Source organism: Schistocerca serialis, chromosome 3, assembly GCF_023864345.2.
Source record: "Schistocerca serialis cubense isolate TAMUIC-IGC-003099 chromosome 3, iqSchSeri2.2, whole genome shotgun sequence".
Classification (NCBI taxonomy): Eukaryota; Metazoa; Arthropoda; class Insecta; order Orthoptera; family Acrididae; genus Schistocerca; species Schistocerca serialis.
Genome location: NC_064640.1, coordinates 46,661,116 through 46,673,861, shown reverse-complemented (window position 1 = coordinate 46,673,861; position 12,746 = coordinate 46,661,116). Strand labels below are relative to the sequence as shown.

The window sequence follows — 12,746 nt, the reverse complement described above, 5'->3', positions numbered from 1 at the left end:
GCATCATGTAAGGAGGAGAAATGTGTACCATCACGTTTCCGACTTTGATAAAGGTCGGATTGTAGCCTATCACGATTGTGGTTTATTGTATCGCGACATTGCTGCTTGCATTGGTCGAGATCCAATGACTGTTAGCAGAATATGGAATTGGTGGGTTCAGGAGGGTAATACGGAACGCTGTGCTGGATCCCAACGGCCTCGTATCACTAGCAGTCGAGATGACAGGCATCTTATCCACATGGCTGTAATGGGTCTTGCAGCCACGTCACGATCCCTGAGTCAACAGATGGGAACATTTTCAAGACAACAACCACCAGCAGAATAGACTATCAGCTTGGAGACCACGGCTGCGGTTACCCTTGACGCTGCATCACAGATAGGAGTGCCTGCAATGGTGTACTCAATGACGAACCTGAGTGCACAAATGGCAAAACGTCATTTTTTCGGATGAATCCAGGTTCTGATTACAGGATCATGATGGTCACATCCATGTTTGGCAACATCGTGGTAAATGCACATTGGAAGCATGTATTCGTCATCACCATACTGATATATCACCCGGCGTAATGGTATGGGGTGCCATTGGTTACACATCTCGGTCACCTCTTGTTCACTTTGACGGCACTTTGAACAGTAGATGTTACATTTCAGATGTGTTACGACCCGTGGCTCTAACCTTCATTCGATCCCTGCGAAACCCTACATTTCAGTAGGATAATGCATGACCGCATGTTGAGGTCCTGTACGGGCCTTTCTGGATACAGAAAATGTTTGACTGCTGCCAGCACTTTCTCCAGATCTTTCACCAACTGAAAGCATCTGGTCAATGGTGGCCGAGCAACAGGCTCATCACAATACGCCAGTCACTACTGCTGATGAACTATGGTATCGTGTTGAAGCTGCAGGGGCAGCTGTACCTGAACACGACATGCAAGCTCTGTTTGATTCAATGCCCAGGCGTATCAAGGCCGTTATTATGGCCAGAGGTGGTTGTTCTGGGTACTGATTTCTCAGGATCTATGCACCCAAATTGCATGAAAATGTAATCACATGTCAGTTCTAGTATAACATATCTGTCCAATGAATACCCGTTTATCATCTGAATTTCTTCTTGGTGTAACAATTTTAATGGCCAGTAGTGTATGCAAATCAGGTCTTGCATCAAATCTGTTCTCTTGCATGCCACATCTGCATCTTTAATGTAAGCGGCAATAGTGGCCTCAAAAGTGACTACAACCCAAAACTGGAGAGAAATGGAAACCTAAGTTGCACCAGCTTATGGTTTTTCAATAGAATGATGGTTTGTTGGTTGGTTGGTCAATCGAATAGAGGAGGGGGAGGGGACAAACCAGCGAGGTCATTGGTCCCACACACATGATCTGAAGCAACAGAAACGAAGGGAGGCACAACGCAAACAGCATAGTCCAGTTGATGGGAAACGAAAATGGACAAATAAAGGGCAAGAGGAACATCGGGATGGCAGGAAGAGTAAAGAATGGGAGGAGGGATTAGAGGAGGGGTGGGAGAATGAGAGCAGAGAGCACCTCAGGGGCCCTACACATGACAGGGCACCAGCACCACTGCTGACCTATCCGTATCACCACACATACCATGATCCCAACACAACAGGGACAAAATCAGGGAAGAAGACACAAGAAAGGTGGAAAGAAAGTCACAAAAGACCAGATAAAATGTAGGGAAAAACCTGGGCAGTGTGGAGGCAAGGCCAAAGGTCTCCCAAATCAATGCCAACTGAGGAACTCCAACTCCAAAATTAAACTCAGGTGCCCAAATGTACGAGCACAAACCATTTTCATGATGAAAACTGAGAAGGGACATGGTCGTGTGAGGGTCATCGGCAAACAACTGGGACAAGAAAAGTGTGAGGGCATGCCATGTGCGAAGGGTTATGGCTCACTACAGAGTAAAAAAAGCCATGTGTCAACCTGGTATGCCTATATAAATATGGCACAGGATGGTAGATTTTCACTGGGAGAGGTGAAAGGAAGAATTCCATGAGATGGGAGATGCTAGACACTTGCTCAGATGTAGTCTAATAGATGACGGGAAAGGGGGGGGGGGGGGGGGGGAGGGGGGGCAAGAGTCAACCCATCACTGAGCAAAAAGGGATTTTAATGTGAAGCCCCAAATTCATCCCTGCAGGAGTCACAGAGAATGGGGATAGATGGCTGACCCCCTTCCTCCAACCAGCAAGACGATTGGCAAGCTTATTACCCTAGCTGGGAACCCAAAGGAAATAAACCGAACAGGCAGTAAGGTCAATATCGGCAACAACATCATGGATGGCAGACACCTATGGGTGGTGGGAAAAACACAGTGTGACAGCTTGAAGGCCAGTCATTGAGTTCTTACATAACAAAACACAATTGACAGTGGACAGTTTAATAAAACTGAGTGCCTGATAGATGGCCATAAGTTCTGCTGTGAATTCCCCACACATGGCAGGCAAGAGATGGTGTTCTGTGCTATCAGAAGACATGAAGTCATAGCCCATGTGATGGGCAGATTTAGAGCCATCAATGTAAAAAGCAATAGTATAACTGAATTCCCACAACAGCGGGTGGATCAAACAATGGAACACCACAAGAGTGATGGAGACTGATGAGATCCACCCATAGCCGAGACTGAGGAACTAAATAAAGATGGTGTTCGAAAGAGAATTTGGATAACGGAAGAAACACGGAAGATGGAAATTGTGGCGGAGAGAAGAGCCCAACTGGTAAACCCAGCAGGTGGCCAACATCCGAAGGCCATGGAAAGTATAGAATAGAAGGGTGTGAGCAGAGAAAGAATAGACAGTGATGGCTTTGTAAACCAGGAGCTGGGACCACAAACCACAAACCAAAAGGGACTTGAGGGGAAGGGGGGGGGGGGGGTAATCCCAATTTCAACTAGGAGACTATCGACAGGGCAATTGCAAAAGGCGCCAGTGGCCAAACAGATACCACAATTATGGATCAGGTCCAAGAGGAGCAGCATGGAATGGTCAGCTGAGCCTTAAAATCGACAGCCATAGTCCAGATGTGACATAACTAAGGCCAGATAAAGGTGGAGAAGAGTCGCACGATACTGGCCCCAAAAGGGGGCAACAAGAAAGTGAAGGACAGTAAGTTTATGGAGACAACCAATCTTCAGATGGCGGATATGGGGCAATGAAGTAAGCTTGTTGTTAAAAAGAAGACCCAAGAAACAGAACTGAGGAACACAGTCAGGCACTGGGCACCAAGATATAGATCCTGATGAGGATGGACCATAGTATGGCAACAGAAATGCACTACCCACGATTTAAAGGGGGAAAATTGAAAACTGTCTATGTGTGTGCATGTAGAAGTGCACTGAATGGTACCCTGGAGCTGTCACTCCGCAGATGCCACTGAGTGGGAACTAGCCCACATACAGAAATTATTCAAATACAGAGTATTGGTGACAAATGGTCCGATTCAGGCTGCAAGTCTGTTAATAGCAATAAGAAAATGAAGGACACCTAACAATATGGAGCCCAGTGTAACACCATTCTCCTGGGTCTATGGAGAGCTGAGAATATTGTCAAACCTAATCTCAGAATGACTGGTGGGACAGGCACTGGCGAATAAAAATCGGGAGGGGGTCCTCCCCAAAGACCCCACTCATGCAATGAAAGTAAGATGTGATGGCTCCAAGCCATGTCGTAGGCCTCACAAAAATCAAAGAAAACTGCAAAAACATCATGGCACTGAGAAAGGGTTTCGATTTCAAGCATATGATTGACTGGAGACCTTTCAAGCATATGATCGACTGGAGACCATCGCTCCTGAAAGCCACACTGGTAAGAAGATGAAAAGTCCCAAGATTAGAGGACCTAACTGAGCCAACAAGTCACATTGTGTTCCATTGACTGAGAGGTGAAAACACCATGGAGCCAAATAGGGTTAGGCACTCAGAGGAGATACTGTTGTGGAGGACTGAGGTGTTGAAGCAATTGGTTCTGGATAAAATCAGGGCCAGGGGCTGTATCACTGGAAGAGAAGAGGACCCGAAGATGTTCCCATTCAATAAAACGTTGATTGTAAGATTCCGCCCGATAACGGGTAAAACATAAGTGGGAAGCTTCAGCCCACTGTTTCTAGAGGAGGAAGGTGGCTGGATAGGAGGCTAATGCTGATGCTGTCACAAAATGGGTCACAAGTTATTCCGTGAGAACCGATGGACCCATATAAAGACCACCTGGAACGCCAAGTCTTGGGACAGAAGACTGACTCTGGCAACCTTGGAGGGTGCAGAGCATAGTCCACAGCCTTTAAGAAGGGACAGATGAATCATGGGAGAAGTCAGAGTGTTCCCAACACATTCACTTGCTATCTGATTAAGTAACAGGGTTTGGTGCAAAGAGATTTAAAGGTAATAAGACCCTCAGAGAACGGGTGCTGCTTAAGGGGTTGCAAGGCCTGACAGTGATTCCAGATGGCAATGTCAATGGTGCTCCATCATGGCACTGGCCAGTGGCCAAAGGGGCCTGCTGAGTGGGGGATGGCAGTGCCAGCGGCAAGAATAATTGTATCCGGCATGTCATGGACGAATTCATGAACCCAACCTGACAAAGTAGGGATAAACATGACATGGGAGATATATAGAAGCAAAATCAGCGTGATGGAAAGCCCTACAAGGTAGTATGTCCATCGGAAGGTGGGAAAGGAATGAGAGAATCAACAGGAATTCAGCCCTACCGCAGAGGTTATCATGTGGTGACCAGAGCAATGAAGGGAGAAGGGTAGGGGAAGTGAGCAAAATAACTATGGCAGAGAAAGTGCCATAAGCAGCACTGAAATGGGAACCATCATTAAGAATACACAGGTCGTGTTCTGCAAGAAACTGGTCTATAAGGAGACCTTCAACAGATGAAGATGAGCTGACCCACTGATGGGCATTAAAGTTGCCAAGGAGGGAAGGAGGAGGTAGTTGCTGAATGAGGGAAATTAGGGCAGTGGCTGTAGGTGGCCTGTCAGGAGGTTGATAGAAATGGACCATGTGGGCTCACACCGGCAACAGCTCCCAATTCAGTAGAAATGGTGATCCATGTACTAAAAACTTCCATAGATACCAACATACAGACAACACCAGAAGCCCTCAAACAGTTCTGACAAAGCATGGAACCCACAAAGTGTCAATGAGTGAGCATTGGTAAATTGAGATGCTTGGAAAATGACACAAGATGCGAAGTAAAAGGAAATCAGGGATTTCAGCTCCAGAAGGTGGCAGTAGTATCATTTACGATTCAATTGAATAACATGGAATGGGCATCTACATGGGAGGTGAGCACACCAAAACTATACATGCCACTGTGTCGCCATCCCTCACCAACAAGACTGGCATGAGATCCATAAAAAAAACAGAGGTCTGACACAGGTTCTGAGGGAGGAGTTGGCATCTCAAGGGGCACTGGTGGGCCTTGTTCCATCACTTATGTTTCTTCTTCTTCTCTTTCATAGATTGAGGATGGCAGGACCCAGAGAGAGGCCAGACTGCAGTATCTGGAACCAAGAGAGAGTGGGCAACCTTGGAGTACATGGACTGTGGGTCCTGTGGCCGACTCGCGGTAGCATGCATCCAGTCTGGGGAATGCTAGGGGAGAGGACCTGGGAGGTGGACCCATCACTGGCAGGTGTCGAAGAAGGGGGACACTATTATGGCCATATAGGGGGAGTGGCACCCAGAAGGGTGGGAGTAGGAGACACAGGGAAAGGGGAGAGGAGCAGGAATGGGGTAAGGAGAAGGCAAGAGGCAGGAAGGACATAACAGAGACATAGTTAGATTTCACAGGCAGAGGGCGAAGATGGTCACATTTCCGATAAGCCTCAGTGTAGGATAAACAGTCATACGATTTATACTCCTGTATCTTTGTTTTCTTTTTATAGAAGTAACAGTCTGGTGAGCATGATGAGTGGCAGTGATGACAATTAATACACACAGATGACAGAACACAGGGCCTCCCCTAAAGGAATGATTGTCCACATTCACCACATAGAGCATCCGCTGTACAATGGGAAATCATGTGACCGAAATGCAAATGCTGAAAGCACCCCATGGTGTGCAGGGTTAAAGTTTCATGCTGCACCAATAACACATAACCTTGACCATCTCTGGAGGGTAGCCCTCTCAAATTCAAAGGTAAAGATGCCGGTATCAATGTAATTGTCCCTATGTCCTTTCTGCACATGCCAAACAAAACAAATGCCCTACCATTCAAAACTGGCCAGGAGTTCACCTTCAGGATGACCCCCTGTACCATATTCAGAGACTGGTGAGGAGTAGTGGACACTGGCAAACAAACTGGAAAAGGAAAGGGGAAATGAAAGCACAAGAGGAACAAAATCCCGAAGAAATATCCCAATGCAGGATGACAGCCCCGCCCACATAAGCAATGGCACCAAGAGAGAGAAACGAGGGGGCAGAAGCAAAGGAGCAATGACAGGGAGGAAGTGGTATGGGAAAGAGAATGCAGGCTGGGAAGGAAGAAAGGGTCACAATAGCTCGGGGCGCTATGCACAGACTCACAAAAGAGCAGCGATCCCCCTGAGGAGTCAATAGAATGAAGTAGAGAGATGTCAACTTCAATAAATATGTGGGAATTCATTGTCTCTTACTGATAGTTTAATCAAAATTATCCCAGTAAAATATGGCAGCATTAATCCAGGTAAATGATCAGGTTAAAATAGATTTTGGTAGCACAGCTAATCTGGCAGTATATCTCTAAATCCAGCAACAAGGAGAGGTGCTTTCAAGAATACCTTAAATCAGAAAAAATGTCAGCATATGACTTAATTCATGATGTCAGCATTATAAAACCATTGTATTTTGTAAAACCATCTACCTTGTTTGTATCAGCATTTTAACATTGTCATATTTTAGATTTCAGTTACAACTACGCGATGTAGTGCTGAGCCAAATACGTAACCCGCTTTAGTTTAGGATAAAATATTTTGATCACTTTCCCAGCCTTCTTTACACATGGAGAAGCATCACATACAAACAATAGGATCCTTTTCATTTTTGAATTTATCGCCACAAAGTGTACTGACTTCTACCAACATTTACCGAGCGAACTAGGGCACATGAGCTCACTACGAAGTTTACAGACTGCAACAAGTTCGGAAAATACTCACATTCTGCACTTTTCACGTATTTCATATAAAAAAACTCAACAAAAGAAGACATCATGAATGTAACATATAAAATAAGGCTGTAAAAGCAAAGTAATATGCATTACAAATGTCTCAATTCATGCCATCTTTAAAATATGCATTTACCCCCCCCCCCCCCCCCCCCCCCCCCCGCCCCCCAAATGGCCACAACATACAAGTATTTATGCAACATGCATTTGCATGGAAATACCCAGAGAGTGAATACATCTCTCAGACTGGTGATAATTTGAAATAAAATCATGTAAGTAACAAGGAACTTCCAGATATGAACTTTGTAGTTATACAATCAATTAATGCTGGCTCCCAACTTTCACTTTCATTTCATCCTAACATTTCCATTATGAAAAAATCAAATGATCCCACTAAGAAGTACAAGTAATATTTGACTGAATTTGCCATACAAAGCAAAGTTCACAGCATTACCCTGCCAATATTTACAGAAATCACAACATAAGTAAAAAACTAATTGCAAGCATTACTACAGCATAGGTGTAGTGAATATGTACCTGATTCATTGCACTCTGTGGGCCTAAAAATTTTCTTCTGTTTAGATGATTTAGTATATGGTTCACCTGTTAGAAAAACATTGGCCACTGTAACTATGCAACTATCAACAACATTCTTTTACTTATGTTAACACAGGAAATGAAAAGAATGAAATATCACAGCCTGTGCATAGCAGAAATGAACACCACCTCATGAAATTTATGTAAATAAGGATTATAACCCCAAATATCAAAATCATCATCAACAACAGCATTGACGTCAACAAAAACAAAAACAACATCAACAACAGTTCCACTTTGTTAAGTACTACCAAGTGCATTATCTCAATTACAAATATGCACCTGTACAGCTAACACTATTTGTGGTTTTTCTGAAAATATAGTAGTGTACAAGTTGGGGAGGTTATAGATGCTTTGTTACTTAGAAGCCTCCCTGTGTCCACTTCCTCCTCATGTTTTGACAAATACTACAACCAACCTTTTAATTCTACAGTGCCACATTCTCAATGTCCATACTAGAGGAATCATCAACAGGTGAGTAAGTGTTCTTGACAGCAACTCCTAGCTGTGTGTCATCATTCATATTAGAAGTATTGATTCTTCTCACCTTTGAATATTTTTCAGCTACATTCTGAGATTGTACTGCCTACTTCTCCCCCAAATCATTTTCTGCCTTGTATGACCTTGAAGGAAACTACACCACCCATCTCTAGGGTTCAAATATTAAGGACTGGAACCACAATAACATCCCTCCACTGAGAGGAGAAAACACCTTGAAAACAAACTGGGTTGAGCACCCAGAGAAGATAGCATTGTTGTGGAGGATTGAGGTGTTGAAGGAATTGGGTTGGATGAAATAAGGGCCAGGAGCTGAATCAGGAAGAGGACAGGACCAGAATATGTTCCCATTCAGTAAAACGTTCACTGCAGGATTCCACCTGACATGGTGCAAAACATGAGTGAGAAGCTTCAGAAAATTGTTTCTGGAGGAGGAAGGTAGTGGATAGGAGGCTGACGCCAATGCTGTCAGAAAATGTGTCGCAAGCTGTTCCATGAGAACTGATCGATACATATAAAGGCCGCCCAGAAGGGCGAGGCCTGGGACGGAAGACTGCCATTGGCTACCTTGGAGGATGTAGAGCATAGTCCACACCAATGACAAAGGGACAGATGAATCACGGAAGATGTCAAAGTGTTCCCAACACAACCATTTGCTGTTTGATTAAGTAACAGGGTTTGGTGCAAAGACATTTAAAGGTAATAAAACCCTCAGAGGATGGGTGCTGCTAAGGCACTGCAAGGCCTGACAGTGGTCACAGATGGTAACGGCAATAACAATGGCTATGCTCCACCACAGGGTTGGCTGGCAGTGAGAGGGGCATACTGAGCAGGGGATGGCAGTGAGAGCAGCACGAATAATTGTATTGAGCATGTCACAGATAACTTCATCAACACAACCACATAAAGAAGGAGTAAACACAACCTGGGAGGTATATAGAAGCAAATCAGCACGATGGAAAGCCCAATAAATTATCGGGCCAATGGGAGGTGTGGAGGGAATGAGAGAATCAACACAAAGTGATCACTATCACAGAGGTATGGGAACCATCATTAAGAAGGCACAGGTCATGGTCTGCAAGAAACTGGTCTATGAGGAGATCCCAACTAGACAAAGATGCATTGCCCACAAGGGGTGATGGCCATTAAAATCCCCAAGGCGGAGGGAGGGAGAGGATGGTAGCTGATTGAGGGGTGTTAGGGCAGCACGTGTAGGTGGCCTGTCAGGAGGGTGATAGAAATTGACCAAATGGACCCAGACGGCAATGGCTTCCAATTTGGTATGAACGGGGATCCGTGTACTAAAAATGTCCATATGGACCAACGTGCAGACACCACTAGAAGCCCTCAAAGGACCCACCCAGTTCCAACAAAGCACAAAACCCACAAAGGGTCATTGAGTGAGCATCAGTAAAATGAGATTCCTGGAAAATGACACAAGCTGCAGAGTAAAAGGAAATAAGGGATTGCAGCTTCATAAGGTGACAGTAGTAGCCATTACAATTCACTTGGATAAGCATGGAATGGGCATCTACATGGGAGGTGAACACACTGAAACTGGGCATGCCACTGGGTCATCCCCTCTCATTAACCAAACTGGGATGACATCCATAAAAAAGTGGTCTGACAGAGGTTGTGAGAGAAGTAGGCTCCTCCAGGGGCACCAGAGAGCCTTGTCCCATAACATATGTTTCTTCTTGTCTTTCGCAGGTCGAGGAGGGCAGGGCCCAGAGACAGGGCAGGTTTCAGTGAGACATGGAACTGAGAGAGAGTGGGCAACCTTGGAGCACATGGATTGTGGGTCCTGTGAACAACTCGTGGTAACATGCATCCGGTCTGGGAAATGTCAGGGAAGGGGACCTGGGAGCGGTACCCGTCACTCGGAGGCACAAAAGAATGGGGATACTACTCTGGCCAGGTAGGGGTGTGGCACCTGGACGGCAGGGAGTGGGGGCCACAAGGGATGTGGAAGAGGAGAGAGGTATGGGACTGGGGTAAGGAGGAGGGGAAAAGGACATAACACAGACATAGTTAGATGTCACGGACACAGGGTGAAGATGGTCATATTTCTGATGAGTCTTACTGTAGGATAGGCAATCATGGGACTTATACTTCTGTACCTTCATTTTCTTCTTATAAATTAAACTGTCCAGTGTGCGCGAAGAGTGCCAGCCGTGATAACTAATACACACAGATGATGGAACACAGGGCCTCCCCTCATGGAGTGGTTGTCCACATTCACCATATAGTGTGTCTGCTGTACAATGGGAACACATGTGCCCAAAATGGAAACAATGAAAACACCTCGTGGTGTGTGAGGTGTATGGCTTCACATCACACAGATAACACATAACCTTGACCATCTCTGAGATGGTATCCCCTCAGATGCCTGAATAAAGATGCTGGAATCAGTGTAATAGTACTTATGGCTTTTCTGCACATGCCAAACAAAAGTAACACCCTGCCATTCCAGATTGGCCTGGAGTTCCTCATCAGTTTGAAGGATGAAGTCCGTATGAAAAATGACTTCCTGCACCATATTCAAAGGTTGGTGAGTAGTAGTGGAGACCATGATGTCGCCAAGATGATCACAGGCATGAAGAGCCACAAACTGGGGGCAGAGGAAGTTTTGACTGACAGCCAACCCAATTGCATCTTACACTCAAAGAGTCACTTTGTCTAATTTGTTTCCAATAGTTTCCATGAAAAATACAGGCTTGGTGGCAGTGAAAGTGTCCCCATCAGTCCTGGTGCATACCAGATAGCAGAGAATGGGTTTCACCTCAAGTCGGTGAGCCTGGCACTCCATTCTGGGTGTAGACTGGGAAGAGAAGGTCACAGGGCTATAAGGAGCAACATTAAAAGATCCATTGCCAAAATTAAAGAGACAGCCATAGAGGAAAAGCCAGCCTGAGCTTAATGCATTTCATTCATAAAGCATCCGCCCTGATACCACCCCCACTAATCAGTTCTCTCCCTGTCAACGCCACCCAGACACAGCTAGATCCAGCCAGCATGGCAGTCATTGCCAGCAGTTCCAATGTTCCAGACTGACAAGCAGTCACTGCCGTGCAAAACAGAATGGTAACATATAGAAGGAAAAGTCAAACCCCAAAGTGGGTAAAAATGCTGAAAAGGGAAGGGGAAATGAAAAGGCCAGAGGAACGAAATACAGGAGGAAAAAACCAGGATATAATGGCACCAAGAGCGGGAAACGAGGGGGCAGAAGCAAAGGAGCAAGGACAGGGATGAAGTGGCATGGGGAAAGTAATACAGCCTGGGAAGGAAGAAAGAACACCATTAGCTCCAGGCCCCATGTGTACTATGCAGAAACTCACAAAAGAACTGCAATCCCCCTGACGGGACAGTAGATTGAAGCAAAGATATGTTAACTTCAATAAATTTGTGTGGAAATTCATGGTCTCTTATCGACAAATTAATCAAAACTATCACAGTAAAATATGGCAGCATTTATCCAGGTAACTGATCAGGTTAAAATAGGTTTTGGCGGGAAAGCTAATCTGGTAGAATATCTCTAAATTTAGCAACATGGACAGGTGCTTTCAAGAATATCTTCAATCAGAAAAAAGTGAACATATGGCTTTATTAATACAGTTGGCATTCTCAAATCTTTGTATTTTTTGCACCCATTTACCTTGTTTCTATCAGCATTTTTAACTTTGCCATGTTTTCAACTGGTGTTTCAGACACGCAATGTAATGCACTGGCCAAACATTAGTCCGTTTTAGGTTAAGATTAAATATTTTCATTGCTTTCCCAGCCTTCTTTATATATGGAGCAGCACTGCATAACAACAAAGAGTACTGACTCCTACCAACATCTATCGAGCAAAGTAGGGCACTTGAGCTCACTATGAAGTTTATAGAGAATAACAAATTATCAAAATTACTCGTGTTCTGCACTTTTCATGCATTTCATATGGAAACACTCAACAAAACACAACAACAAGTATGTAAAATATACAATGATGCCACAAAAGTGATATAATATACATTATAAAGGTCTAAATTTATGACCGCTTTGAAATATGAATTTATCCCAAATGGTCACAACATGTAAATATTTATGCAAAATTCATTTGCATGGAAATCTGCACTATAGTTATTACATATCTACTCAGAGAGTGAACACATCTCTCAGACTGGTAATAATTTTAAATAAAATAATCTAAGTAACAAGGGGCTTCCAGACACGAACTTTGTAGTTAAACAATTAATTAATGCTGGCTCCCAAACTTCACATTTGTATCTTCCTAACATTTCCATTATGAAAAAAAAAATCAGATGAACCCACTAAGAAGTGTAAGTAATATTTAACTGAATTTGCCATAAAAATCAAAGTTCACTGCAGTACCCTGTCAATATTTACAAAAATCACATAAGTGAAAAATTAATTGCAACCATGACTACAGCATAGGTGTAGTAAATATATACCTGATTCCCTGTGCTCTGTGGACCACCAG

The 12,746-nt window shown here is 44.3% G+C and overlaps 1 protein-coding gene across 1 annotated transcript in view; it reads right to left on the bottom strand.

Moving 5' to 3' along the window:
• Positions 1-12,746, bottom strand: part of LOC126469698 (uncharacterized) — an 894,140-nt gene that overhangs the window by 605,885 nt on the left and 275,509 nt on the right. The window contains exon 8 of the mRNA XM_050096872.1: positions 7,706-7,771. Coding sequence (XP_049952829.1) covers positions 7,706-7,771 — 66 coding nt within the window. The remainder of the gene's footprint in view (positions 1-7,705; positions 7,772-12,746) is intronic.